General features: G+C 41.7%; 2 protein-coding genes across 3 annotated transcripts; one reads left to right on the top strand and one right to left on the bottom strand.

The window, feature by feature from the left end:
* Window positions 1-709: 709 nt before the first annotated feature.
* On the bottom strand, window positions 710-14993 carry ptpa (protein phosphatase 2 phosphatase activator). Of its 2 annotated transcripts, XR_006368590.1 has the most exons (11): window positions 14896-14993; window positions 13741-13844; window positions 13579-13665; window positions 13020-13145; window positions 12831-12948; window positions 12554-12653; window positions 11817-11941; window positions 10292-10392; window positions 5358-5465; window positions 1153-1341; window positions 710-1032 (listed from the first exon to the last, which is right to left on the bottom strand). XR_006368590.1 is itself a non-coding variant. In XM_044096027.1 (10 exons), the coding sequence occupies exons 1-10, from the start codon at window positions 14918-14920 to the stop codon at window positions 1267-1269; spliced, it is 969 nt and encodes a 322-aa protein (XP_043951962.1). In that variant the 5' UTR covers window positions 14921-14993; the 3' UTR covers window positions 710-1266. The 2 variants fall into 2 exon arrangements, 1 of the variants encoding a protein (XP_043951962.1); XM_044096027.1 differs by having other exon boundaries at window positions 710-1341.
* Window positions 14994-15567: 574 nt separating this feature from the next.
* Window positions 15568-25367, top strand: crata (carnitine O-acetyltransferase a). Its single transcript, XM_044096026.1, has 14 exons — window positions 15568-15804; window positions 17372-17650; window positions 18467-18585; window positions 18924-18977; window positions 19132-19297; window positions 19736-19910; window positions 20214-20392; window positions 20826-20926; window positions 21275-21394; window positions 21469-21591; window positions 22318-22453; window positions 22566-22628; window positions 23094-23231; window positions 23932-25367. The coding sequence occupies exons 1-14, from the start codon at window positions 15778-15780 to the stop codon at window positions 24145-24147; spliced, it is 1896 nt and encodes a 631-aa protein (XP_043951961.1). The 5' UTR covers window positions 15568-15777; the 3' UTR covers window positions 24148-25367.
* Window positions 25368-27738: the final 2371 nt, after the last annotated feature.

Genomic DNA, 27738 nt, shown 5'->3' with positions numbered 1-27738 from the left:
GAATCCAGGGATTCTACTCACAGAGAAAAGTCTGATTTCTGTAGAGCGTATATCTGTGTTTTCATTACAAATGTTAAAACTTTCATGAATGTCAAAACAACACAATTTTTGTGTTTCCATTAAATAAGAAATGTGACTAAGTTTGTTCACACACTTTCATAAAATAAAACATGCTCCAACGACTTCCTGTTGTCTTCTTTGTGGTTTCTGTCAGTAGCAACATCCTGTTGATCATTTGACTCATGATGCAGAAAAAGCTTTTCCAAATTAAACCAAATACAGTCATGAAACCAGCTCATACAAACTTTTTATCAAAATACAAGTTCTGTTTAAGTTTCTGTTTCCATTAGCAAATTAATTTATAAAAGTCAAACAGACACAGACAGTGAGGATTCACATAAATACCAGATGAAAAGCTTCCAAATTATTCAGTTTGAGTTACAAACATTCTGAGCTAGGCTAGCATGCAGGAGCTAGGTTAGCTCTGTTGTGTCCAGTTCAAGGTATCAACTGTCACTGTAGCTCAAACCTGCACATATAAGAAAATGTGATTAAAAATATCTGGGATCTTTTAATAAAGAACATCTGCTATAATATTTTAAACTTGTTTACTGAAAGGCAAAAAGTAGAACCTGGTTTGTTGAACTGCAGCTAAAACTTGTTTTTCTGCTTGGACTAGGACGTTAAAACACAAACAACACGTCACACAGAACCATAAAGTTCATTTTATTGTTTTAATGACAATATCCATCAGAACTGAGCTGATATTTGTGTTTTTTATTTCTGGGGCTTGATGAGGCAGCGTTGACAAACTGAAAGAGTTTTTCATGCACAAACTTCCTGAATCTAGAAGTTTCTGTCTAATCTAGATGGATGTTCTACAGTCGGCTCTGAGCAAACGAAAGATGACATTTGAGGAAAATTTGACCTTTGGCCTTAAAAGCAAAACAAAAACCCAGCAGTGTCACTGATGACAGCGACCCGGCTGAAGGAAGCTGGATCAGAATACTGCAGCATTCATGATCACACATTCTGAAAAGCATAAAAATGAAATCAGACTTTTATATAAATAAGACAAAAATTCACAGAGGCTCCAGAGTTCAGAGGTCATCAGCAACATGCTGAGCAGGAAAGTTGAGGATGTGTCCAAACCTTCTCAGCAGCATGCCAGTGAGGGGAATGCATGTATCGGGCTATGCAGCTAGCATTCGCTACCGTTGGAACTGGGAACGCTGGGAACGCTGGGAATCCTTCCTCTGTGGAGCGTCAAGGATTAACTGGCTGGATGGAGAGCAGGCTGCCGAACTTAAAGTGCTGGATCACTGGGAACTTCTCCAAACACTGAAAACACGACAGAGAGCGAGACGGATTAGCAACAGGAGCTAAATTGGCTATTAATGGCGGAAAACAGGCTAACAAAGAGCAGGCCAACAAAGAGCAGGCTAATGAAGAACAGGCTAACAAAGGGCTAACAAAGAACAGGCTAATGAAGAACAGGCTAACAAAGGGCTAACAAAGAACAGGCTAACAAAGGGCTAACAAAGAACAGGCTAATGAAGAACAGGCTAACAAAGGGCTAACAAAGAACAGGCTAACAAAGAGCAGGCTAACGAAGAACAGGCTAACGAAGAACAGGCTAACGAAGAGCAGGCTAACGAAGAGCAGGCTAACAAAGAGTAGGCTAACGAAGAACAGGCTAACAAAGAGCAGGCTAACGAAGAACAGGCTAACAAAGAGCAGGCTAACGAAGAGCAGGCTAACGAAGAACAGGCTAACAAAGAGCAGGCTAACGAAGAACAGGCTAACAAAGAGCAGGATAACACAGACCAGGCTAAAGGGGAAGAGAAGCGGACTAGAGACAGCTCCAAAAGCAGGAAGTGGACCACATCGCTGGGCATTCTGGGTAAACACAACCAAAGCTAACATGCTAGCCTAGCGCTAGCAGCAGAAACGCCTCCATCTTGTTTCCATCTGGTGAAGAAGGAAGTTGCTCTCAGTGTCTTCAGAGGTTTTTGTGTGGTTTCCTTCAGTGGTTGTTGGTGCAGCGCCCCCACAGGCCAGGAGGGGAACAGGTTGGTTTGTGTTCTATTTGTAAAGCAGTTTGTCATAAATGTCTTTTAAAAGCTGCAGTAGAAATAAAGTTTACTTATTCGCTAATATTAGTTTAAGCCACAAACTGCTTTATTTGGGAAATAAACTCTTAATAAATGTTGGATCTTAAATTTATTTGATAATATTTTAGATTAATATCATCATGCTGGTTGTTTTGGCACTTTGTCATCTAATCAGTACCAGAATAAAATTCAAAGATGATGAAATATGAAATGTTTCATGTAGGTTCAACAAAAATGGATGAAAAACCGAAAGCAGAAAAGTCCAAAGTTAAACTTTCAGAAAGCCTGAAAATCCTTTGATCAAGAAGATTTTATGAGATGAAAGACAGTCAGAGTGATTTAAAGAAAACTTAAAGAACCTGGAACCGCTAACCCGACCTGCGGCCCGCAGAACCACAGAACCGCCCTGACCCGACTTCCACTTTGACCAAATCTGCAGAGCAGCCTCTTTGTTGGGTGGGGGTCTGCAGGCTGGGTGGGGGTCTGCAGGCTGGGTGGGGGTCTGTGGGGGGGTCTGCTGGCTGGGTGGGGGTCTGTGGAGGGGTCTGCTGGCTGGGTGGGGGTCTGCAGGCTGGGTGGGGGTCTGCAGGCTGGGTGGGGGTCTGTGGGTCTGTGGGTCTGTGGGTCTGTGGGGGCGGGGAGCCTGAACGCTCAGCCTGTCTGGGCGGTGACACTGCAGGTCACGATCATCCAGGCAGAGCGGAACAGAAAAATCCTCCATCTGAACTGATATCTGATCAATTTATGTAAAATCAAAGAGTCACAGAGGAGAAAAGGTTTCTGCTCAGAAATATTAAAAATATCCTAAAATCTGGTCATAATTTGGCCACTGTGTATTAATGTTCTCATCTAATTAAGCCAAACAAAAACAGTATTTACAAGATTTTCACATTTGTTTCCTACTGATTAACAAAACTGATTTAAATTAATTAAAGGTTATAAATCTGGTTTAATTTTAACATCTAGAAGAAATTGTAGATCACAGATTAATCACAGATTCAGGCTAATTATTATCTTGTTTAAAGTTAATAAGTTTTATAGTTTTATTACTGAGGCTCACTTTTTAAAATTAATTACAGATAAATATTACTCAGGAAGTGAAACATGTGGAGAACGTTAGGTTTACTAAAATATTGATTATTTTAGCTTTTATCATCCAACATCTGAAATATGGATATAAAGATCAAAAACAATCCAAAACCAGTTTTATATCTAAACTAAATCTTTAGTATAAAGTATAAACTCTAAGCGACATGAAGGTAAATAAAACAACGGTTACATAAATTCAGGAAATTTCCAGCTTAGCTTTTAGCTCTAATCTAAATATTGATTTTTTTTGTTTTAATTTAATTTAATCTCTAAATAATGACTTTTTAAATCTATAACTTACTCCAGTTTTGTTTTCATTAAAACTTTACGGAAAACTTACCTGTGAATGAAAACATGGCTTATTGTTGCTAATTATTAGCCTAGCGAAGAGCTCAGCTTAGCTAGCACAAAACAGAACCTTTAAAAACTAAATAAGGTAAAAGTAGTTGATTTAATTCTTTCAGGTTTTATTTTCCTAACATGGATAAATTTGATAGGAAGTACACAATCTAGAAAAACATTGAATAATATTGTTTTTCATTATTTTAAAATCTGATTTTATTTTCTCTGACCTCTTAGCCTCTCAGAAAGCCGTTAAACGCTCCATCCTGGTTCTGGTTCTGGTTCTGGTTCTGGTTTAGTTTGGTCAGTAAACTCTTTAGTTTTTATGATTTTGTGTTCAATTTGAAAACTGTAAGGAAAATAATCTGGAGTTTTTCTTGAACTGATTCAGTTTCTGTTTTATTTCAGAAACAACAGGAAGAGCAACACGAAGTTCTTCTTCTGCTGTTTCTGCATCGTGACTCCGTTAGACGGAGAACTTTGGTCTGCAGCTCAGCCCCAAACCGTGTGTGGGGCCCGGGAAAGGGAGCGAGGAATGTGAGTCTGCTGATGGTTGCTTCAGGCTGGAGGAAGGTCGGATGGAGGGAAGGAGGGAAGGAGGGAAGGAGGGAGGATTTAATGAAGGGAACGGGGAGGGGGAAGGGAACGCAGACAGCCTGGCCCCTCAGCTCTTTGGGAAGACTCGCAGGCTGCTCTGGAAAACACAGGATGTGGGCATGCAGGCGGGGAGAGCGGGCTTAGACATTCCCCCCAGCCCACCCCCAACCGCCCACACACACACACACACACACACACACACACACACACACACACACACACACACACACACAGTCCTATTCTCTCCATTCCTGCTTTAACCCTTTCCTGCCTCAGAACCAGTCTGGGTGTTTCAGTTGGAGCGACCCGGTTCTGGTTTCAGGAAAGAAAAACTGCAGAAGCTAGCGCCATTAAGCTAGCGTTTTTAAGCGCCATTAAGTTTAGCTAAACTATTAAGCTAGCGACATTTAAGCTAAGCCATTTAGCGTTTTTAAGCATTATTAAGCGCTATTAAGCTAGCGTTTTTAAACTAGCGCTATTAAGCTAGCGACATTAAGCTAGCGCTAAGGGACAGAAAAGTTATTTTTTTAAATAAAACACGAGCCAAAGAGAGAAAACATCTTTCATTATTACTGAGCGTCTCCATTTATATTCAGTAAATCAGAATAAACATCCTGATTACAGCGCCACCTGTAGGCGGACCCCAATAATAAAGACAATAGTAAACAAATATCCTCAACAAATCCAATATCCTCATTTAGTCAGAAGTTCAATTAAATCTATTCAGGAAAATGTAATATTTCCATCTCTGTTTAAAATTGTTTGATGTTTATCTGCATTCCTTTCATTTCACTTATTAAAACCTTTAATAAAATCTTTTCATCGCCTCATTTGGTTGCAGTTGGAGGAAATGTTTGAGCTGCTGGTAGTAAATGTGAAACCAGCTGCTGACGCAGAACCAAAATAACTTTTTCTCTTTTTTTCAAGGTTTAAGTTTTTACAGCCAAACATTTCCCAGAAACTGGAGCAGAGTCACTGGAGGTGTCTGAGTAACTGGAATGTTGGACGAGATTTTCATGGCTGTTCCACAGATTATTCCACAGATTATTCCAGATAATCCATCAAAATCAAACTTTAAGTTCAACATCAACGAGTCAAACTGCATGGAGACGGAGATTCTGGGTCGACCTGGTTCTGACGTGTATGAGCAGCCATTAAAGGAGGATCGGTTTCATTGATCAGTGATTGGTTTCATTGATCAGTGATCGGTTTCACCTCTGCTTTGTACATCCTGATCAGGCCCTGGTTGACTTTGGACCAGGACGGGACGGCGCTGATGTTCCACAGTTGGTTGGAGTGCTCAGCGAATGGACCCGTCTTCATCTGCAGAGCAAAGAGGAGATGATCAGGAATGATCAGAAATGATCAGGAATGATCAGGAATGATCAGGAATGATCAGGAATGATCAGAAATGATCAGGAATGATCAGGAATGATTGTTAGATTTGGCACACATCATTAAAAACGTATAAAACAAAAGTAAAAGTTTAAATGAAGGAACGACATAAGAGACACAGAATGCAGAATTATAGCCTTTAAGAAAAAATAAAAATAAAAAAATAAAATGTAATGATTCAGAGCCCAGTTCAATTATTAACTGCTTAGCTTAGCATGCTAATGCTAACAAACGCAACAGTTAGCTGGCTGCTTATTGTGACCTTGTTCCTACTTATAAACATTTTATATGAAGAAATGAGCTGCTTATAAATAAAAAAATCTCATTTAAAAAGAATTATGTGAATAATCTGTACAACATTTAACTGTTTCTAAATAAAACCTTTTTTACAATTAAGGTTGATTAATTAGATTTAATTTAAATGATTGATCATTTTCTTTACTTTCTTTGAGATTTCCTAAAATAAATCAGATTATTGTTTCTGATGAAACATCAGTAAATAAAGTGTTTTTGTTTCCTCTATAAACTCTTTATACAGAACATTAATTAAATTCAACTGTATCAAAAAATATCATCTAGAATTATTGAAATGGTGTTTTAGGTTCTCCACTCAATTTTTAGCTTTTTTATAAAGAAATAGAGTTCTGACCTACCAATAATAATAATAATAACAACAATTCATTTTATTTATTAGCACCAAAGACACTTTACAACCGAACACCAACATTATTTCTCTAATTTATTTCAGCTTTGAGGTCTCAAATGTTTCTGATTATTTCAGATTCTAAAACGAAGAAAACAAAAACAAAACTAAACAAAATGAAACTTTGTCATTGACTGAAAAACTGTGAAAAACTAAATAAATTCTGGATAAAATCTGGACGTCTGTGAGGAACAGAACTGAATCAAACCCAAACGGTTCCTGCTCAGTTTGAGTTTTCGTCTCAACAGACGTTGAATCTCTGAACGTCTGAACACAGAGCGACCGAATCCAGACCCCGGGGCGTCCATCTGACAGAAAACCTCCTTTTTCCCTCCCGCCGCCCGGCCAGCCGCTGCAGACGCTTTCCAGGGCCTCGCATGAGAAAACGGGGGAAGGGCGGGGCCCGACGGGGCCCGGCGGGGGCCGGGGGGCGGAGACGGTCGGTATTCCCTGGAGGAAGGAGTGATTCACAGCAGCATGTGGGGAAGGAAGTGACTCATGTTTGGGGCTTGCGCTCGCACACAAGCCCTGTGTCTGACGTTGACGCAGAAACACAGAGAGACAAACGGGAGGCTGAGACGCAGGAAGGCGATGGAGGACGGCGCGCGGCGCGGCGCGGCGTGGAGGAGAGCGTGTTTACGCTTTCAGCTGTAAACAAAGAGCAGCAAACAGAGTCGGGTCCAAACAGAACAAAAAGAGAAAAACGCTCCGTGTGTCGTCACGTGCAACACTTCCCGGCAACACTTCCCGGCAACGCTGCCTTTTAAATTCTTCAGCTTCACTTCTACAGTAAATACTGCTGTTGCCATGGTTACCAGTGCTTAAATAAAGCCAACAAATGGAGCAGAAACGCAGAAGCAAAGTTCTTGACGATGAGTTACTTGAGACTGATGAACATCTGCTGCTCTGAAAAAAAGGTTTTATTTTAAAATTACATTTTTTTGGTACATCAATGAAACAAACAGTGAAAGTCCAGAACCAGAACCAGAACCAGAGAAACGGACATGAAACAGCAGGAATTTAAAAGTCTGTCAACAACATAATGATGATGAAACATAACAGAGTGAGTTCATCACCGGAACAGGAAATATTTCTGCTTTTATCCACCGAGGCTCACAGATCGGCTAACGGCTAACAGCAAAGAAGCTAACAGTAAGCTAGTTGGAAGGAAAACCGCTGGCACCAGACCTGACAGTGAAGAAACAGGGCGGCCATGGCGGCACGTCTGGACCTCAATCAGCCTAAGTGACCTCTGACCTCTGGTCCTCCAAACCTCGGTCTGGATTCAGTTGAAGTGAACTCTGGTTCAGTTAGATATGTGAACCCCAAGCGGACTGGAGACCGCTCCAGAAGCAGGAAGTGGAGTACGGCGCTCCAGAAGCAGGAAGTGGAGTACGGCGCTCCAGAAGCAGGAAGTGGAGTACGGCGCTCCAGAAGCAGGAAGTGGAGTACGGCGCTCCAGAAGCAGGAAGTGGAGTACGGCGCTCCAGAAGCAGGAAGTGGAGTACGGCGCAGAATGTCCAGCCTTCAGCCAGAGACTAAAGAGAAATCCTCCATTTTCTAAAATCTGACGCCTCCATCTTGTTTCCATCTGGTGAAGAAGGAAGTTGCTCTCAGTGTTTTCAGTGGTTGTTGGTGCAGCGCCCCCACAGGCCAGGAGGGGAACAGCTTGGTTTGACTCAGAGCCACAGCAGCTGGGTTTGGGTAATAAGTTCATGGTTTTTTGATGTCTGGAAAATTAGCTGTTTTGAAAACCTCCAGATTGGAAGGTCACAAATCCACTCCTCAGCCCGTTGCCTAGCAACTCAAGCACACTTGTTCAGCTGGTTTTTCTGCTGTACAATGGCTGCTGGAAAACACTTTCCATCTAAGAACCACTTTGGAGGCTCTACTGAGGCTTTTCAAAGGTGTATGGTTGTATAATTGTGCCCATGTGTAAACGCTGAGTTTGGGGGCGTGGCCAGCAGCAGGATTTAAAGTGACAGAAGCTGTAAAACATACAAAATAGACTGAAATCTGATGATTTAAGAATGTTCAAAAATGTAATGAACATGTTTATATAGACCATAGACAAATCCTAACATGTTCAAGGAAGCATCATTGGTTGGTTTTAAATAAATTATTTCATCTGTAGAGAGTAAAAAACACAAGAAGAAGAAAGAGAGACAGCCTGACTACATTAAACCGCCCATCAATGCTGGAAATAAATCTAAAATATCTCCAGCCTTAATTTCAAGGACCAAATCACAGAAATATTATTTAATGACCGAACCGAGGGGAAAGGTCAGGCTAAGGTAGGAGAAGGAAAAAGGTGAAGGAGGTGTTCTACTGGGAAGACTGGGAAGACTGGGAAAAGGAAAAAGGATGTAGCCGCTCCACTGACGCCCAGTCCGGCTTCCCTCCCTCCTTTTTCCTCCAAAACTCCCAAAACAAAACAAAGCGCTCAGTTCCTGCTCTGGCAGACGACCAACGCAGTCCATCTGCCCACACACACACACACACACACACACACACACACACACACACACACACACACACACACACACAGTCTTCCTCTTCCTGGACTAACCCACATTCAGCTGCGGCTCTCATTTATTTCCACCATCTGAATCTGTAGAAAGTTCACTTAAAAAATAAAGTGGTGAAATTTAAATTAATTAGTTTAATGAAACATGAACTGAATTAATATTAAAAAATGAGAAACTATGTAAATCAAATTTTAAAAATGAATAATTTTCCTCCAGGATGTTTCAGGTGGTTCTGACCCAGTTAAACATCCAGAACCTTTTAGATTTAACCAGTTTCTCCGTCCAGTGGGATGTTTCTGTGACTTCCTGGTTTCTAACCAATCACAGCCCAGGGAGCTCTCTCATTGGCTGCCAGTAAATTTCTACTCCGATTGGTTCTGGACAAACTGGACCTGGAGGTTCTGTTCAGCCGGTCAGCTCTGCTACAGAAACATTTACTTTGTGAACCCAGAAGGTTCTGGTTTCTTTAGTATGACGTCTAGTCTAGTTCCTGGCTCCAGGAAAAGGCGGGAATCCCCATGGCAACCAGGTGGGAATCACCATGGCAACCAGTGACTCAGCAGTTCTTCTTGAACCAGAAATCAGTTTCTGTATAAATCCTTTCTAAAACTTTCCAGTACTGGAGATTTTTTGCATTAACATGAAATAACTAATAATGATTTACAGAAATCTGATTTATTATGTTTCATACTAGAAAAATAAATAAAAAAGGTCACTAATCCTAAATTACTTTCTTTATTTGACTCTGTTTAGTTTTAACAGTCAACTCCATGTTAGAGATATGATGCTCTTATTTTGAAGGGACCGGTATGTTTATTATGATGTTTATAATGTAAATAAATATTAATTTTAAAAGCTGTGTGACTAAAACTGAGCATTTATTTAATGAAATGCCAAAACTAAAGTTAATTTCAGGTTGGAACTGACATATTAAGTTGAAAACAAAATCGTTTTTTTGGCTAACAGTTTTAGTTTGGGTGTCACTCCTTAAAGTTTCCCTCCAGAACGCTGCATTGATCCGTCCTTAGTTCCTCCCTTCAACATTAGAAAACAATGCAGCTCATTCAGCAGCAAACCGACCGGACCCGATAGTTCTGCCATGAATACACTTATTAGTAATAAGCTATGAAAAAACACAGAATCTGTCATTTATTCTCACAAATGAGAAAACATCCCAACAGTTTCATGATGTTATTTTAAAGGGAACATTAAGAACTGAAAGAGAAACAGAATCTGTTTTTAACTCCGGGTTGTTCTCAGAGCTTTTATCTTTTTTAAAGTATAACAACCTAAAAACATGAAATCCTCAGATATTTAATCACTTATCAATAATATTCATACTGAGGATTGTTTATAATTCATATAAATGAGTTTAAATGAGTTTCATTTAAACAGAAGCAGAAGTTTTGGACCAGAGGAGATCTGAAAACTGAATTTATAATCCTGGTTCTGTATGAATAAATATGAGCTGTGGGTGTCGGATTGGACCGGTTCTGATGGACTGGACGGCGTGATTTTCTCACCTCGTTAATGAACTGGATGCAGTCCAGGAACATGTAGTCCTGGTGCTGCTCGTTCACCACTCGCTCATCGATGAAATGCCGCGGCTCCAGAGTCGGATGATCTGAGGACAGACCAGCGAGGCGCCGGGGCGCCACAGACCGGGGCGACTGGCGCTGCTGAGCCCAGCCACAAGGTACAGTCAGATTTAAAAGCCCAGTTCAGTAACGATGTTCTGATATATGAAATAATTTTATCTTCGTAGCAAAAGCAAATGAGGTGGATTAGATGCTTCCTCTGAAGAGGTTTCTTCAGTCAGAGGCCTCTCCAGAGTGATCTTAACACTGACTGCTACAGGAGATCAACATCCACAATGACTGTGAAGATACCTGGATGTTAAAAGTTACGCCAACATTTTGTTTCTTTCTGCTATAAATAAAATGTTTCTGGATTTAAATAACTAATAAAATGCAGGTTTAGATAATTACAGTGAGAACAGATTAATTTAAAAACATTTTAATCAGAGAAATTATTCAAATATTCACCAGCTGTTTAGAGGTTAAAGGTCACTGAACCAACATGGCTGCTTTAGAAGGACTCAAGAACAAAATGTCACATAAACAAACAAACCCCTGCATTTTTTATGCTAAAGAATTATTTTGGGTTTTTTGCTATTTTTCTGTAAAAATGGTCAAAACTACTGATTTTAAGTGATGCTAACTCCCACCTGCAGGGGGCAGCAGCTGTACTCTGGTGCCTCAGCCTTAATTTATGTTGAGTTTTAATCCGAGGAACAAAAACCAAGCAAAGAAAGTAACTTCTTTAAGGAATAAAAATCTGTTTGTCTTTCACAAGTTCTTGCAAATCTTTATAGAATATGACGAGGCCTGTCGCAAAGAACCAATAATTTAAAATCAACAATTATGTATGATTTATTATTTCTCTCTTTCTACCGAAAACCGGATAATAAAACTCTTCAGTTTGCTGCTTTGATTTCAACTAAACTTTTTTTCTGAAGAATAATTTTGCTTGCAGATTCTTAATAATTAATTTTATTTGTTGGTTGTTTATTGCTGATATATAAAATGCTTTTCAGTTCCAGTGTTAAATGTTTGTTAGAATTTAAAGTTTATTGATATTTCAAAATGTGTTTTTATGAATTATCTGCAGCAGAATGACTGAAGAAGATGTTGCAATGGTCTAGTCAAAGTCTAGACCTCAACCTGACTGAAACACTGGATCAGACTGAAGCTCCCCTGCGGGATCCGGGGGTGTATTCAGAGGGTGTATTCAGAGGGTGTATTCAGAGGGTGTACTTAGTTTCTGTGCGGTGAATATAAATCAGAGTGGATCGTATGGGACTGCTGCCCCCTACTGGACACAAACATTCACTACATCAGTTTTTATCTCCAAACTGCAAAATAATCCAAAACATAAAAATAATGTTTCTTCTCAGTTTGAAGAACTGACCTTTCTTCTTCTATGGTAAAGACACAATAACCTGACCAATCAGGTTGCTCAGCTGATGTCACTTCCTGTCTGCCTCACCTATGAACTGGGAGCTGCCCCAGATGAAGGGCAGGAACTGGAAGTCGTCCAGTCCCCAGACTCCCTGGCTGCCGGCCGGCTCCATCCTGTAGGTCTGCTGCAGCTTCCGCATCACCTGCAGGTACCTGCAGAGACGCAACAACACAGTACCTCTAAAGTATTTACACCCCACAGGGCGCTTTTATTTTATTTATTTTGCTTTTTCTCACTTTAAATGCTAAAATCAGTGATAAACGATTCCTAATCAACATCATCCTGTGTTTAAATAACTTTATATTCTTATACAATATTAAAAGTAATTAAATCTACACCTGAAGCTCCTGGCTTCCATGTTTAGCTCATAACAGGAAGTGGTGGTTGTTTTGAAGCAATCTGATTTTAACTTAGCACTGCACTGCCCCCTATGGGCTGGCATGTTTAAAGCAACTCTGTGTGATGAAAACTTTTCTGCAACAGATCCATTACTTTTTAAACTGGCGCGGATTTGTTTTTATAAACACCTGGTTATATTTGGAAAAGTCTAAGTGTGACAAACAGCAAAGGAGCGTCTGACCCGTATGATCCTCCTGAACCCATCTGACCTTCAAGAACCCGTCTGACCCCCACGAACCCATCTGACCCCCATGAACCCGTCTGACCCCCATGAACCCATCTGACCCTCAGGAACCCATCTGACCCTCCTGACCCTCATGAACCCTCCTGACCCGTCCTGTGGTACCGCAGCCTGGGCGTCTCACCTGTTGAACACCTTGAAGACGATGGCCAGCTGGTCAGAGATCCTCAGAGCGCCGACCTTACAGAGGCAGCAGAGAAACGCAGCGAAGGCTGCTTCATGACCTGAGGAGACAAACAGAACTGGGTCAGAACCGACCTCAACCTGGAAACACTTTGACCTTTAACCCGGAAGAGCTGGCAGATGGAAAACGAGGCTTTTATAATTTATAGATAAATAATGAACCTCTGACTGTTTGAGAGGGAAGCATGGAGTGCAGAGGTTCTGATCCAGACCGGTACCTGTGCCGTAGTCGATCCGGGTCGGATTCCCAACAGCTTCCTTCAGGTAGACACTGATCTCTGGAGCGGCGGCGGCTTTCTCTGCAGGCAGCACGGCGGCCACCAAGGCCTCGGCTTCCTGAAACGCAGACAGAACGTGATCCGAGCCCGGCGCCGACAAGGACCGGACAGAGGCGGTTCTGACCCAACCTGCTCCAGCTTGGAGAACCAGGTTCTGTACGCCTTGTTGCCGAAGCGGGACGGCTGGTCGACCGGAGGAGTTTCGTTTATCCACCGGTCCAGAGTTCCCAGAAGGCCGAGCAGCTTCTCCACCGTCTGTAAAACCAACAGAACCGGTTCAGTTCTGACCCGTAACTCGGTCCTGATGAAACCTTGAACAGGAAAAATAAGACAACGGCTTCCTGTCCTCTGAGACAGAACCGATAGGAGAACCAATTGGTTCTGGAGAGTCCAGATGAACCCAGAGAGACGTGAGTTCTCTTTTACAGAAATAAAACCAGAGGCGGACACATGCTAATGTGCTAATAGCATTAGCTGATTAGCTTACTGCATGAAGCTATGTGCACAAAAAGTTTGCCAAGTTTAGCATCAAATTAAAAATTAGCTCCACTTGTCACATCACTACTGTTAGCTCATTTCTGCACAAAATACTTCTGGAAGTTTAGCGCATCTAACTTTTTAAAACTATTAAATGTTTCAAAATCTTTAAAAACTTCCATTGAAAACATTTTATTAAAGGTAAAGTCACCTCAGAGACTTCGTATTCACACGTCAGCTTCTTTCCTTTCACTCCTTCGTTCAGGGTCAGGATGAAGCCCATATAGTCAGCGTAGGCCTGAACCAGAACCAGAACCTTTAACAGCAGCAGCTCTAGTTTCTGTCTGGGAGTTTCAACAGGAAGGAATCGTACCTGAGAGCGTTTCCACTTCCCCATATCCGGCACCATGCTGATTTCCTTCTTGGGGATGATGTAGGCGGTCCCGGCGTCAGGCGCCTCATCTTCAGGAGAAGATGCTGGAAAGAACCAGGTAGACATTATTGTCATCTGATCCTGATCAATACGTTTTTACTATCATCTGATTCAGTTCAGTTAGTTTTTATCATAAGGTTTAGATCATTAAATCATTTTTCAAACTGTCATTCGATTTTTTAAATTGGTTTTGGACTCATGGCTTCTTCCTCTCAGAGCGACATTTCAGCCCATGTTGGTTTCAGGCTGGATCTTTAGAATGTCTTCAGCTTTTCTTCTACGGTTCAATCAAACATTTCAAACCAGAACCGGATCTTCTGTGGGACACAGAACCTGTCGATGTCGGGCGTCTCCATCATGTTTTTACCTGATTCTAACAGATGAACCTGGAACCTCCAGGAAACTGAAGCCAACATGAACCAAACATCATCTGGGCTTTCCCAAAATCTTTAAAATGCATTTTTATCTCAAAGGATGTAAACTTCTAACTTTAAATATAAAACACCCTCATTATTCTGACGCTTAGTATATATAAATACATCAATAATGTTTATCAGCTTGATATTAGAAAGTTAAATACTCTCTCTTGTTCTGCATTTCCATCCAAAGAAATCCTGATCAGTAGATAAATGAATAATAACCAAATTAGGCAGGATATCATCTTTAATTTACATGATAAGTCACTTTTATGCATGTTGTGTTTTAATTAAAGCTGAATTATTTTCCTTCCAGCCGAACTAAACTGTATTTTTCTCTTTCAGCTGTTTGACCTGCAGCTCGGTTCACAGCAACATCTAGAAGCTTCAAATGATCTAATTATTAAAATTATACAGGATTTAACGGATAAAAAGCAGATTCAGCAGTGAAATAATTATCGCTATTTGATAACTAATGTGAAAGAGTTATTGATAGTAAAACCTGAAATATTCTCTGAACCAGTTCAGGTTAAAACAAGCAGCCAGATTAATGTCCAAATAAACCAGTTTGAATTTCCACCGGTAAAATGTAGAAAAGCAGCGGAACTGTTGGGAGGCGAACCATTGCTCCCAGTTCAACAGCAGAACTGGTGACAGACAGCAGAAACATCATATTTACCTGACTGCTGCCCTGTTTCCGCCATGGCCAGCCGCACTCTTCTTCTACGATCTGCTCACAAGGTTTAAAGCGTAGGTTTAAACCAGACGTAGTACAACACTGCCCCCAAGCGGCTCATATCCTCTACTACATCTAGAAACGCAGATCAACAAAAATTCAAAAACGGTGAAAAATTTTTAATTCTCTGATATTTACCATAGAAAAAATTACTGAAAGTCTCCAAGAGTAGATTACAAAAGACTAAATAAGATTGCAATGCTCTTGCAGTTAACAAACGGTTTAGAGAAGCAAGTAAACGAAACAAAACAATGTATAAGTATGGCATAGATCAAGTGAAACAGATTAAAGCAACATTTCTTGTAATAAAACTGACATTTTCAAAGAGTTACATCTTTAAATTGTAATAAATAACACTTGAAGACTCCATGTCAATTTGAGGACAAATTAACCTTTTTATGTATTAAAATGACGGTAATTAACACATCGTCCACCCATAAACAACAAAAATAATATTTTTCTTTGATGTTTCAAATAAACAAAGTCAGGTAGTAATAAAATATATTTCTAATAAAATAAAATTAAACACTGCTTTATTTATATCTATGTCTATAATTTCTTTAATAACTTAAATGTATTTTATTTCTCTTCCATCTGACGTGAGTCAAACGCAGTGAAGTCTGTAGACTCTGCTCTGCCTCTTCTCGCTCCTCTCTAGGACATCTCAGGAGTTTTTCCTCAGCATTTGAGCAGCTCAGCAGGTTCCTTCAGGTGTTTTTCGGTTGATTTGAGTTTCTTCTGAGGTGTTTCAGAAATAAAACCCCGAGCTGAGCGGCTGATCCTCCCCGGATTCAGATCACGGTTTGTGGGCGTATCTGAGTCAGAATGTTGGCTTTTTGCAGCAGAACTGTGGTGAGTGGAATAACTCCAGCTAATGTAGCAGAAAAACTGCTGTATCTGTCGAAATATCTAAAGCTGACCAATATAATCTGCGTCTGTGTTTTTTATTAAGAACTTCCGGTTTATCTTAGCGTCTTTATTGACTCTGACAGTTTAGTTTTTGGATTTTTACGACTGAAACAGAGCGCTGAAGTTTCCTAGCTGTTAGCTTAGCTCTCATTAAAGTGAACGAAGCTAATTAGCTCGGGTGGCTAACAGGCTAACTGGGTGAAAGGTCAGTTTAACTGGGAATAAAACCAGCTGGAACTCCCCCAGAACTTTATTTTATCTAACTGTCAATAAGGTCCAAACGCTTTTATTATTAAACATCATTTACCGTTATAGTTTACTAGATTTGTCTAATTTTAGAGGTTTTTTGGGCTATTTTGGATGTTTTTTTTTTTATTCCAATTAAGTTGCTTAAAACTGCTGAAAGCTTCAATTTATGTGTAGTTTTATTTTTTAAATCGAATTCTTGTTCTCTGCAAAACAGTAACTTCCCTAATGCAGCAGCAGCTGTCAATCTGTGATCTTTACAGAAACAAAGGTCAGAATGGAAACACTGGGAAGAGCTAGCATTCAGGGAACCTTTAGGGAACTTTATGAACAGGAGTGTCATGTTCCCTACTATAAAGCTTAAATGTTTTCTGCTCTACTCTTTACTGAATTACCTGAGGTTGTTTAGTCAGCTGTACCTATTTTAGGAATGTTCCCTAAAGGTTCCCTAAACTTTTGATGCAACTTTCACTCTGTGACAATCTAAATAATTAACTTTCAGATAAATATTCTCGTTAGGTTTTCTAAATGTTAGAAAGCTTCTTTGACCCACAGGGAACTTTAGGGAACTTCATATAAAGTTTAAACAGTATTTAAAATCCAAGGAACATTCTCTTAAGGTGGAATGTTTTCTAAAAGCTGCACAATCAGAAATGTTTCAGTGAATGTTTTCGGAAGGTTGACTGAAAGTTAATTTCTACTTTCATGTGGTATTTTTATGTTATAAATAATTGTTTGAAGTTATTTTAAATTGAGATTTTGTGTGGATAAAAGGCATCAAATGTATTTGCTTTCCCAGATCTCATGGCTGCATGTGGATTAAATGTTTCTGTGAACGTTGTTAAAGCTAACCTTCTTCTACTGACAACCAGGGAACCTTTTGGGAACAGTTACCCAGGGAATAAGATTCAGGAAACATTCATTGACCTCAGCTGATGAATGAATGTTTATTTTAACACCTGATCAGTTCAACAGGAATAGAACCGTTAGCATGTTTGATAGTAGAACCGTTAGCATGTTTGATAGTAGAACCGTTAGCATGTTTGATAGTAGAACCGTTAGCATGTTTGATAGTAGCACCGTTAGCATGTTTGATAGTAGCACCGTTAGCATGTTTGATAGTAGAACCGTTAGCATGTTTGATAGTAGAACCGTTAGCATGTTTGATAGTAGAACCGTTAGCATGTTTGATAGTAGAACCGTTAGCATGTTTGATAGTAGCACCGTTAGCATGTTTAACGGTCACAGGTCTTCCTGTCTCCAGTGGAAGGCCGTCATGGTGAGGCCCTGTCACCTGGTGAAGCCCGTCTCTGCCACCCGGGTGGCCGGCAGGTACCTGAGCCACCAGAGGGGGCTGCCGAGCCTGCCGGTGCCCCCGCTGCAGCAGACCTGTGAGCGCTACATTACGGCCCTGGAGCCCATCGTGGAGGCGGAGGAGCTGAGCCGGACCCGGCGGCTGGTCCAGCAGTTCCAGGAGGCCGGCGGCGTTGGGGAGCGGCTGCAGAGAGGCCTGGAGAAGCGGGGGAGGGACACGGAGAACTGGGTACGCCCACAGCTCAGCCAGACGGCCGTTAAACCGCTGCATCAATAGATTCTCCTTATGGAGCTGAACTCAAACTGTAACTGATAGAATGAAGGAAACGGTTTCCACATATTTAATTTGGTGGATTTTATTTGATATTTCTGAGTAGAAATAAAAAGTTTTACATTTAAAACACAGAAATGAGTTCAATCCCCAACAGTTTTAAAATGATTCAATCCAAATGATTCCTAATCCAACAAATCTTAGTGCAAAACTCACTTTTTGTATGTTTTTATTCTTCTATTTGAGTCTCTACTATTTCTAGAAACAAAACTCTTAAAAAATATTCAGTCGTCTCTTGGCAAGAAGTTCATTTTATTTGTTGTCTGGTAAACAAGCCATTTCAAAAACCTCCCAACTGTTGAGTCATACATTGGCGTTACCTAGCAACCACAGTGGAGTTCTGCCTGTTACCTAGCAACCCCAAAACCTTTGGTCAGCTTTATGTGCTGTACAATGGCTGCTGTAAAAGATAAGAGTTTTGTTGTTGACTTATGATCCAGAAACCACTTGTTGCATTCTTGTTGGTTGTGCAGGAGGCTCTACTAATGCTTTTCAAAGATGTATAGGTGTATAAATGGACGTACGTTGCAGTGATTTTCACTTGTAAATGTAAACGCTGAGTTGGGGGCGTGGCCAGCAGCAGGTTATCTGGATTTGAACTCATGAACTTCCTTCCTTAATCTTTACGTCTTTTCATCCTGGAAAGACCTTGAAAGTCTTTGAATCCCATTGCTTTCTGCACGTTTTTCTACCTTCCTGTGGTTCTGCTCGCAGCTCTCCCAGTGGTGGGTCCAGGTGGCCTACCTGGAGTACCGGCTGCCGGTGGTGGTCCACTCCAGTCCAGGCCTGGTTCTGCCCAGGATGGACTTCAGGGACAAACAAGGACAGATCAGGTGAACAAACAAACAAACAAACAAACAACCAACCAGTTTCTACTGGTCCCCCTCTGGTGGCTGAATTGACCTTTTAGAGGACCTGAAATGATTTACTGATTGTTCTTCTATTTGTTAATTGTCCTGTTGTTTGTTTTAGCCAGTGTTTGTTTGTTTGTTTGTTTGTTTGTTCTGTTTATGTCTTCTCTACTTTTCTTCTCAGAGTTTAAAATGTTCCTCTTGTCTGGATGGAAGTAAAGACTGAAACTGATCTGTAGTTTTTATTTCCAGGCTCTAACTCCATGAATGACACATTTCTCTCTCTCTCTCTCTCTCTCTCTCTCTCTCTCTCCCTCCAGGTTTGCTTCCAAACTGATTGCTGGAGTTTTAGACTTCAAGACGATGATCGATAAGTGAGTCCTGCAGCTGTGAAAACATTCAGTCTAATTGGAGGAAGTTGTTCCAGTTTTTGTCTGATTTCTGGTTAAAACATCATTTTCTGTGTAGAAGTCAGATTCATTTGAAGGTTTTCCCAGTGTTTAGTCTGTGAACTGGTTTGTTTTCCAGTGAGACTCTCCCAGTGGAGTTCCTGGGCGGGAAGCCTCTGTGTATGAACCAGTACTACGAGGTTCTGTCGTCCTGCCGGATCCCCGGCGTCAGCAGAGACTCTGTGGTGAACCACGCCAGGAGCCCCCAGCCCCCCAAACACATCACCGTCGTCCACAACTTCCAGGTGAGGATCCCTGCTGGGAACACTGGGATACTGGGAAACCTGCTGGTGTTGATGGAGGAGATGCACTTTGATTCATAAATTATTCTAGTTTTAGATAAAAATCTGTAACTGCTCCATCTCTGCCATCTGCTGGCTGTAATTGGTATTTTGTTAGTGAACATATTGAGGTGAAAAGTAGGAAAAGTCTGGAAGGTTGCTATGACAACAGCAGCAGAGCTTCATCTTTATGTGGCTCTGAAGGTTCAGGTCAGAGGTCAGCCTGATCTGTGGTTTCTGTCTGTAGTAACTGAAGCTGTGTGTTGACTCTAGATCTATAACTCTAGATCTATAACTCTAGATCTATAACTCTAGATCTAGAAAGTTTTTCTGTCCAGAATGTGAATCCAGACCTGCTGCTCGTTGGTTTCTAACCATTTTAAGTCTCTTTGTTCCTCCCAGTTCTTCCAGCTGGACGTCTACCACGGCGATGGGACGCCGCTGACTCCAGACCAGCTCTGTGTTCAGCTGGAAAAGATCTGCAGAGCTTCACCGGATCCCGGCGCCGAACCTGTCGGTATCCTGACCACCCAGCACCGAGACGTCTGGGGGAAATCCTACCTCAACCTCATCAGAGGTCAGAGACACAAACTCACCTGCAGCTGTGCCTTTAAGAAAGGGACAGAAAAGGTTTTCTGTAATCTGCTGTAATGCAGATGCTCCACCACCAGAGGGCAGCGATGCTGCAGAGAATTACAGCTCTAGACTCAGATGTTTAGAAATCAGCCAATTAAACCTGGAAGGTGTTAGTTTGTTTTAATAAAACATGTTCTGTGTCAGTGTTTAGAACCATCAGAACCAGCTCTGGACTGGTTTCTGCTGGTAAACTGGGTTAAGCTGGTGTTGAGCCTTTCTGATGCGTCTCTCCTCTCTGGTTCAGACCCGACCAACAAAGCCTCGGTGTCGTCGATCCAGAGGAGCATCTTCACGTTGTGTCTGGATGGATCCACGTCTGGAGCAGCTGGAGATCAGAGCCGCAGCGCTGCAGCCGTCCAGATGCTGCACGGCGGCGGCAGCCGGGGCTACAGCGCCAACCGCTGGTTCGACAAGACGCTGCAGGTGACCCCGCGACCCCAACGCTCCAGATCGCACGTCGGGCCGAGCAGAAAGTTTTTATGACTCAAAGAAATTCACCCAAAATCAGCAGATCCCTGCTGGATTTAAGTGATGCACTAAAATTCACATTTATACATTTGTCCTCTTGAATGAAAACAGATTTACTGAGCAAAGCAGCTTCTCTGCAAAAACGTCTCAAAGTTCTAAAGTAGCACAAAAAGTCTGTGATTTTAATTACAAACAATCTGAAAAACAATAAAATCCTGGAGGAAATGATGGTTTACTGATTCTGACCTGAAACCTGAGATGAATTAAAACATTACAGCATGAAGCAAAATGTCAGAACTTTATTAACCAGAGAGTTTTAATTCCTCTGGAGAGAAAACTTCAGATTTTTAAGATCTGATCTGAACCTGATGCTCTTCGGTTCCTGCAGTTCATCGTGGGAGAAGACGGGACCTGCGGGGCGAACTACGAACACGCTCCGGCTGAAGGCCCGCCCATCGTGGCGCTGATCGACCATGTGGTCGAGTTCACGTCAGTAGAACCGCACCGATTTATCAAAACCGATATCTGATACGGAAAACCAGCTGAGGAGATTTAGAACCAAAGAACAGATCTGAGATTAATGTCAGTCCAGGAATAACATCAAATAAATGATAAAGCATAGAGTTAGACTGAATAGATCTGCTACATGGTCTCTGTTACCTGATCTAGAGTTATTCTCAATATCAGAACCGATACAGATATTGATATGTGATCAGTTCATTAATGCTGATGGAACATAAACCTGAATCAAAATGATAATCCAGATCATTTTCTACCTTAATCTGTGGATAATCCAGTAATCTGCTGTTAATCTCCATCTGTGTGTCTTTTGGACAGGAGGAAACCGGAAGCGTCTTCGTCTCCTGCAGCGTCACTTCCTGTCCCTCAGAAACTTCCCTTCAACGTCTCTGCAGAGGTGAAGAGGGACATCGAGGCGGCCAAGGTCAGCATGGACAGGTGAGCGCAGCCTGGTCCGGTTCTGACCCGGTTCTGATCCAGTCCCAGTACTCTGATTCTCTGTCTCTCCACAGCCTGGCCCAGGACCTGGACATGCGGGTCTCTGTGTTCGGACACTTTGGGAAAAACGTGCCGAAGTCCCACAGGATGAGTCCGGACGCGTTCATCCAGGTCGGCCTGCAGCTCGCCTTCTACAGGTGAGAGGAAAAACACACCTGGACGTCAGAGCGCCGCTAAAAACACAGCTGGACGTTAGAGTGCCGCTAAAAACACACCTGGATGTCAGAGTGCCGCTAAAAACACACCTGGACGTCAGAGCGGCGCTAAAAACACACCTGGACGTCAGAGCGCCGCTAAAAACACACCTGGACGTCAGAGCGCCGCTAAAAACACACCTGGACGTCAGAGCGCCGCTAAAAACACACCTGGACGTCAGAGCGCCGCTAAAAACACACCTGGACGTCAGAGCGTCGCTAAAAACACACCTGGACGTCAGAGCGTCGCTAAAAACACAGCTGGACGTTAGAGTGCCGCTAAAAACACACCTGGACGTTAGAGTGCCGCTAAAAACACACCTGGACGTCAGAGTGCCGCTAAAAACACACCTGGACGTCAGAGTGTCGCTAAAAACACACCTGGACGTTAGAGTGCCGCTAAAAACACACCTGGACGTCAGAGTGCCGCTAAAAACACACCTGGACGTCAGAGTGTCGCTAAAAACACACCTGGACGTCAGAGTGCCGCTAAAAACACACCTGGACAATGATGAAAACTTTTTTACTGGTTTATTGAAAATCACAGCAGCACAAACGTTTTTCACTCGTCGTTCAGAACTTTTAGTTTTTCCCTCCATGTTTTATATTTCCCAGAATGCACTGAGCTGCTGAGCCTCTACAGGTTTGTTCTGCTTCCTGTGTCAACAGGAAGTACCGGCGCTGCTGCGCTACGTATGAGAGCGCCTCGTTGCGGATGTTCCGACTGGGTCGCACCGATACGATCCGATCCGCCTCCAACGCCTCGGCGTCCTTCGTTAAGGCCTTCGACGATCCCAGCAAGCAGGTCGGCCCAGACCCGGTTCTGCTCTCCTCGTCATTCTGGTGTTTTGAATGTGAAGCTTTGTAATTTAAGTCGTTTTGTTTTTAATTTGATTAAATGTCGTTTTGGTGCTCAGAACCAGGAGAAAGTGGTTCTGATGGAGGAAGCTGTGAAAGCCCACAGATCGTACACCAACATGGTGAGTGTTTGCTGCTGGGATTTTATCACAACCTTTATGACATAATGGGAGAAAATATTTATCACTTAATCATTTAGTGTCTGCATGGTGCAGCTTTTCTAAATCTTCCCAACAGAAACGAGTTTCTTCTGGACGCCACTTAGTGACATTTATTTCACTAAACGATTCAAAAATACTTTATTGATCCAAAGACAAAATGTATGTCTTTGGATCATAAATACGAGTTAATAAACTCGTATTAATTCAGATTTTTAGCACAGACTGCTACAGGAGATCTGAAGAAGCCTCTGACTGAAGACTCTGTTTTAAAGAGAGTTGTCCAGAATTTTCTTGATTTCTCACCTTATTAAAAATAAAGTTAAAAGTTTGACTTTCCTTGATGAACCTGACCCGTTATTAGCGAACTCGGCCCGGTTCCTGTCCACTCGGCCTCCATGTTTAAATGTTTTTGTTGTTTTTGATCAGGCGGTCAGCGGCCAGGCCATCGACAGACACCTGCTGGGCCTGAAGCTGCAGGCGGCCGAGGAGAAACTTCCCGTCCCAGAGATCTTTAGAGATCCAGCCTACGCTAAAGCTCTGCACTACCGACTGTCCACCAGCCAGGTACCGCCGGACCGGACCGGACCGGACTGGACTGGACTGGACTGCATCAGACTGGACCGGACCGGACTGGACCGGACCAGACTGGACCGGACTGGACTGGACCGGACTGGACCGGACCGGACTGGACTGGACCGCTCTGGGTCCAGAACCCGACCCGGATCCAAGCCCGACACTATAACAGATGATGCTGGACAATAAATTATCCCAGAATTTACTTCAGTAAAAGATAATATTGTTGCTTTAAATCTGAATTAACATTAAAACTGGAGCTGAAAACATTTTAAAAATAAACAAACTAAAATAAATTCTGAAACTTTCCTCCAGCAGACGCTGATTTAAACTCCTGCTCTACTCCTGATGATCTGTTACTTGGTGTTTGTAACTGAAACACTGAATCCTGCAGCACATCCACATGTAGAGTTTGTCAAAGTCAAGCTAGCATATCTGAGCTCCTTCTTCTCCCTCCATATTTTTTAATTAAATGTTTTTCTGACCTTATCTTGTTGCCTTAGTGTTAACAGCAAAGCACTGTGTCCATTTTTATATCAGGCTTACATTTAGGCTTTAGTGCGTTATGTTGTTAACTTAGCAGCTAACATCAATGCTAGTCATTGTTAGCGAGCAGCTAAAGCAGGATCGTCACGTGACGTCAAGCTGTAACCCAAACCTCTCCTGGTTCTGGACTCTGGTTCCTCCTCAGGTCCCGTCTAAGACGGACTGCGTGATGTGCTTCGGGCCGGTGGTAACCGACGGTTACGGCGTCTGCTACAACCCCATGGAGGACCACATCAACTTCGCCGTGTCGGCGTTCAACAGCTGCGGGGAGACGGACGCCGGCGGCTTGGCGGCGGCCGTGGAGGACGCTCTGCTGGACATGAAGGTTCTGCTGGACCGGACCCCCAGGTCCAAACTGTGACGGCTTCCTCAACCTGCAGGGGGCGCCGCTCTGATCAGCTCGTCCATCAACACTCTGCACTTTAAGATGATCACATGAAGATCAACAGAAACATCAGCTGGAAACGTTTAAATTCACCAGAATCAACAATCAGTTGGTTTATTTCCTGAATTATTCAAAATGTTTTATAGGAATCGTTCAAGTGATGCAAAAACAATCAGATGAAGTTAATAATCAGTCATTTGAGGCAAGAAGCCGTTGGTCCTTAAACATTTCACTGCACCTGCTTTTAAATCTTCTGTTTCAAATGATTTTGTTTGAAAAGTCTGAATGTCTGTTTACCTGAAACCAGTTTGGTCCCAGATGTTCATAAACAGTTTATAAACCGTTTATAAACAGTTTATAAACCGTTCATAAACAGTTTATAAACAGTTTATAAACAGTTTATAAACGGTTACAGCCAATAATTTAGTTATTGGAGGAAATGAATGAGAAAACTGTTGAGTTGACAGTTTTCTGACCCAGTCTTACAGTTTTAAGGGAAGACTTGACCTCTGACCTCTGGATCTGTGCTGGGTTTCCTTCAGAACCACAGATTGGACCGGTTCCTGTCCAGAAGGAGATCTGACTGAATGTGAAGTCAATAAGTTGTTGTTTAAATCAGATTTTATTTCAGCTGCTCATCATGAAGGTTTCTGTTGTTTTTCGTAAAATATTTCCTGGTTTTCAGCGGCGGCCATGTTTTCCTCCCGGTTTTCAGCGGCGGCCATGTTTTCCTCCTGGTTTTCAGCGGCGGCCATGTTTTCCTCCTGGTTATCAGCGGCGGCCATGTTTTCCTCCCGGTTTTCAGCGGCGGCCATGTTTTCCTCCTGGTTTTCAGCGGCGGCCATGTTTTCCTCCTGGTTTTCAGCGGCGGCCATGTTTTCCTTCTGGTTATCAGCGGCGGCCATGTTTTCCTCCTGGTTTTCAGCGGCGGCCATGTTTTCCTCCTGGTTTTCAGCGGCGGCCATGTTTTCCTCCTGGTTTTCAGCGGCGGCCATGTTTTCCTCCTGGTGTCTCGTTAGCGTAGCTCAGCTGAATGAAGACGTTCATTTAATAATTCACTGATCATTTGTGGGCCAGTTTGTTTCAAGCAACAGTTATTTTAACTGAAGTAAATTAATTTAACATGAAAATTGTTTCTGTTAAAATAATTGTATTAATGAACTTTTTACCCTAAAAATAAACACTGAATTTCTTTACTTATTTATATTATTTTATCTGTAATTGAACTTCAAGTTTTTAATGATGATAAACTTTAAAAAGTAGCTTTTGTTGGACTTGATATAAATATTCCTGTTTCTACAACAATGAGAGGAGATTCATAATTTTTTTTTATAAAAACAAAATAATTTTTTTTAGAAAAACAAAATATGTTTCTTGTTGAATTTCAGATTTCTGTTTTCATTCATGTCAGTTTTGATCCTCCATGATTTTTATTTTCTAAACGATTTGGTGGAAAATAAAAAACACCATAAATAAAAAACAGCAATGATTTTATTTTTCCTTCAGTTTCTGTCAGATCTGAACATCCAACATTATTTTCATTAAGTCTGCATTTCCGTATTAATTTAATTTATTTTTTAGTGATTTGGGGTTCATGTCTCTTTTACTCTTGAGTATTTTATTTTCTGCTGCTCTTCTCGAGTATAATTTACTCGATCCGCCTGTTCCTGAAGGTTTTCCTGCGTTTCTGATCTTAAACCGTTTCTGACTGCAGGATTTATCCACAGACTTTATTTTTAACGCACAAATTTTCCCTAAAGATCCCCACTTATGCTTTGTTGCCATGGTGATGATGGTCTCGGCCGGATCAGGCCGGATCAGCAGGATCAGGAGCCGGCGGATCAGGAGCCGGCGGATCAGGAGCCGGCGGATCAGGAGCCGGCGGACGCTGGGTGCTGCTGCAGCCGCAGGCTGAGTTCTGATCCAAACTCTCCGCCAGCAGCTCTGAGGTCCGGTTCCTCTCCACGGCGCCCCGCAGACAGGAAGAGGAGCGTGACTGGATCATGATTGTCTGCCAAAGAACTTTTTCCCTCTTCAGTGGAAGTTCTGGTGATAACATTTTTAAATAATAAGTTCTAAGGAGTTTTCGGAGCAGGGCTGTAGGAAGCTTTTTCCAGGTCCGGGGGCTTTGGCCCGAGTTCTGCTGTTTCCCACGTCCACAGTTAATATCTCAGATTTAATCCAGGTTTTAAACCCAGATTAAATTAAATCTGATTGGAGCAGTGAAGAACCATCAGAACCATCAGAACCCAAATGGATCCAGGCCAGTTTTTAGTACCACTGGGTTTAAATCAGTAAATGTTGTTTTGCTGTAAATTATTGATCTAATTAATTTGGGTTTTGTAAGAAGAATACTGACATCTAATAAAATGTATTTTAAATGATGTCATCAGAAATATTTAAATATACATGTGTTTGTAAATTAAACCTAAAAGTAAACTAAATAATACGATTAATGTATAATGTTACTTTTATTAAACTAATTTAGTCAGATCTGACTTTTATAAAACTTTTAAAATAAATACTTTCAGCAGGTGCTGTGTGTTTATTTATATATCTCAGTAAAATTAACATTTAACTGAATCTTCTTGATGTAGAAATATCAGTAAAAGATATTTTACTGAAAACAATAAATAATGTTGTTGGACCAACAAAGCTGGTGTAGAAACAGGAGGTCTCACCTCAACATGAATTAGAGTTTTTTTGGTGAAAACCTGAATCCAGAAATATTCCTCAACCAACAGTAAAAGTGCAGGATAGTAAAACTCCTAAAAGTATTTATTTTACCCAGAAACAGGAGCTGGAAGTTTCTCCTAAAGACGGGAGAAACGTCAGAGATCTAAATGTTTCCTCAGTGAAGCAGAGACTCTGATAAGTCAAACTGTTTTGTTGTGACGAGTGGAAACATGCAGCAGGAAACCGGCCCACAGTGGAAATGGATCTGATTTCCCCAGCGGCTGTGGAGGAGCCGGCCGGGCTGTAATCCGACCCGTTTGCTTTGCTGCGGTTCTGAGGAACCGGTCGGGTTCGTGACTCACTTTCTTCTGCTGCTGCCATCCGGTCCGGGAAACCAGCATGAAACTTATCAGGAGAACCTGGATTCACTTGCAGATACAAAACAACCAAAAGTTTTCACACCCTTTAATCATCCAGTTTGTTTTACTGGAACAGGAAGTGACCCCTTTGACTCTGATACCTCTAAATAAAACCCCCATTGGTGAACTGTTGTTGAATTAAAGATTATTAGTAAATAATAAAGTTATTTCAGTGATATTAACCAAACACTGTGGAAAAATGAGTTTATTAAAAGATAAAAGACAGAAATCTTTTCTGCTGGAGGCTGAATTTGAGGATTAAAAATAGATTTAATATTAAATGTAGTAATTATATTCAGATTCCTTGTTGCAGCATTTTAATCTGCAGGTTTTTATTTGCATAAAGTATGAATGGGCCTTAGTTATTAAATAAACGTTGACATGAGAGTAAATCAGAAGTGGACCCGTCTGAGTGGTTCTGCGTTTCCTGAACTGAATCCTTCAGTCGGAGGAAAACTTGTAACTTTTTCTT

The sequence above is a fragment of the Gambusia affinis genome, linkage group LG17, assembly GCF_019740435.1.
Source record: "Gambusia affinis linkage group LG17, SWU_Gaff_1.0, whole genome shotgun sequence".
In the NCBI taxonomy this organism is placed as follows: domain Eukaryota; kingdom Metazoa; phylum Chordata; class Actinopteri; order Cyprinodontiformes; family Poeciliidae; genus Gambusia; species Gambusia affinis.
Note: the sequence above shows the minus strand (reverse complement) of the source record. Positions and strands in the feature narration are given on the sequence as shown.

Excerpts from the sequence above, each read along its gene's own strand:
- ptpa (XM_044096027.1), bottom strand. The coding sequence starts at position 14,920 with ATGGCGGAAACAGGGCAGCAGTCAG. Across the intron at positions 13,845-14,895 it reads GGAAACAGGGCAGCAGTCAG|CATCTTCTCCTGAAGATGAG; the intron begins GTAAATATGATG and ends GGTTCTTTCCAG. Across the intron at positions 11,942-12,553 it reads GTCTTCAAGGTGTTCAACAG|GTACCTGCAGGTGATGCGGA; the intron begins GTGAGACGCCCA and ends GCGTCTCTGCAG.
- crata (XM_044096026.1), top strand. The coding sequence starts at position 15,778 with ATGTTGGCTTTTTGCAGCAGAACTGTG. Across the intron at positions 15,805-17,371 it reads CTTTTTGCAGCAGAACTGTG|TGGAAGGCCGTCATGGTGAG; the intron begins GTGAGTGGAATA and ends TCCTGTCTCCAG. Across the intron at positions 17,651-18,466 it reads GGAGGGACACGGAGAACTGG|CTCTCCCAGTGGTGGGTCCA; the intron begins GTACGCCCACAG and ends TTCTGCTCGCAG.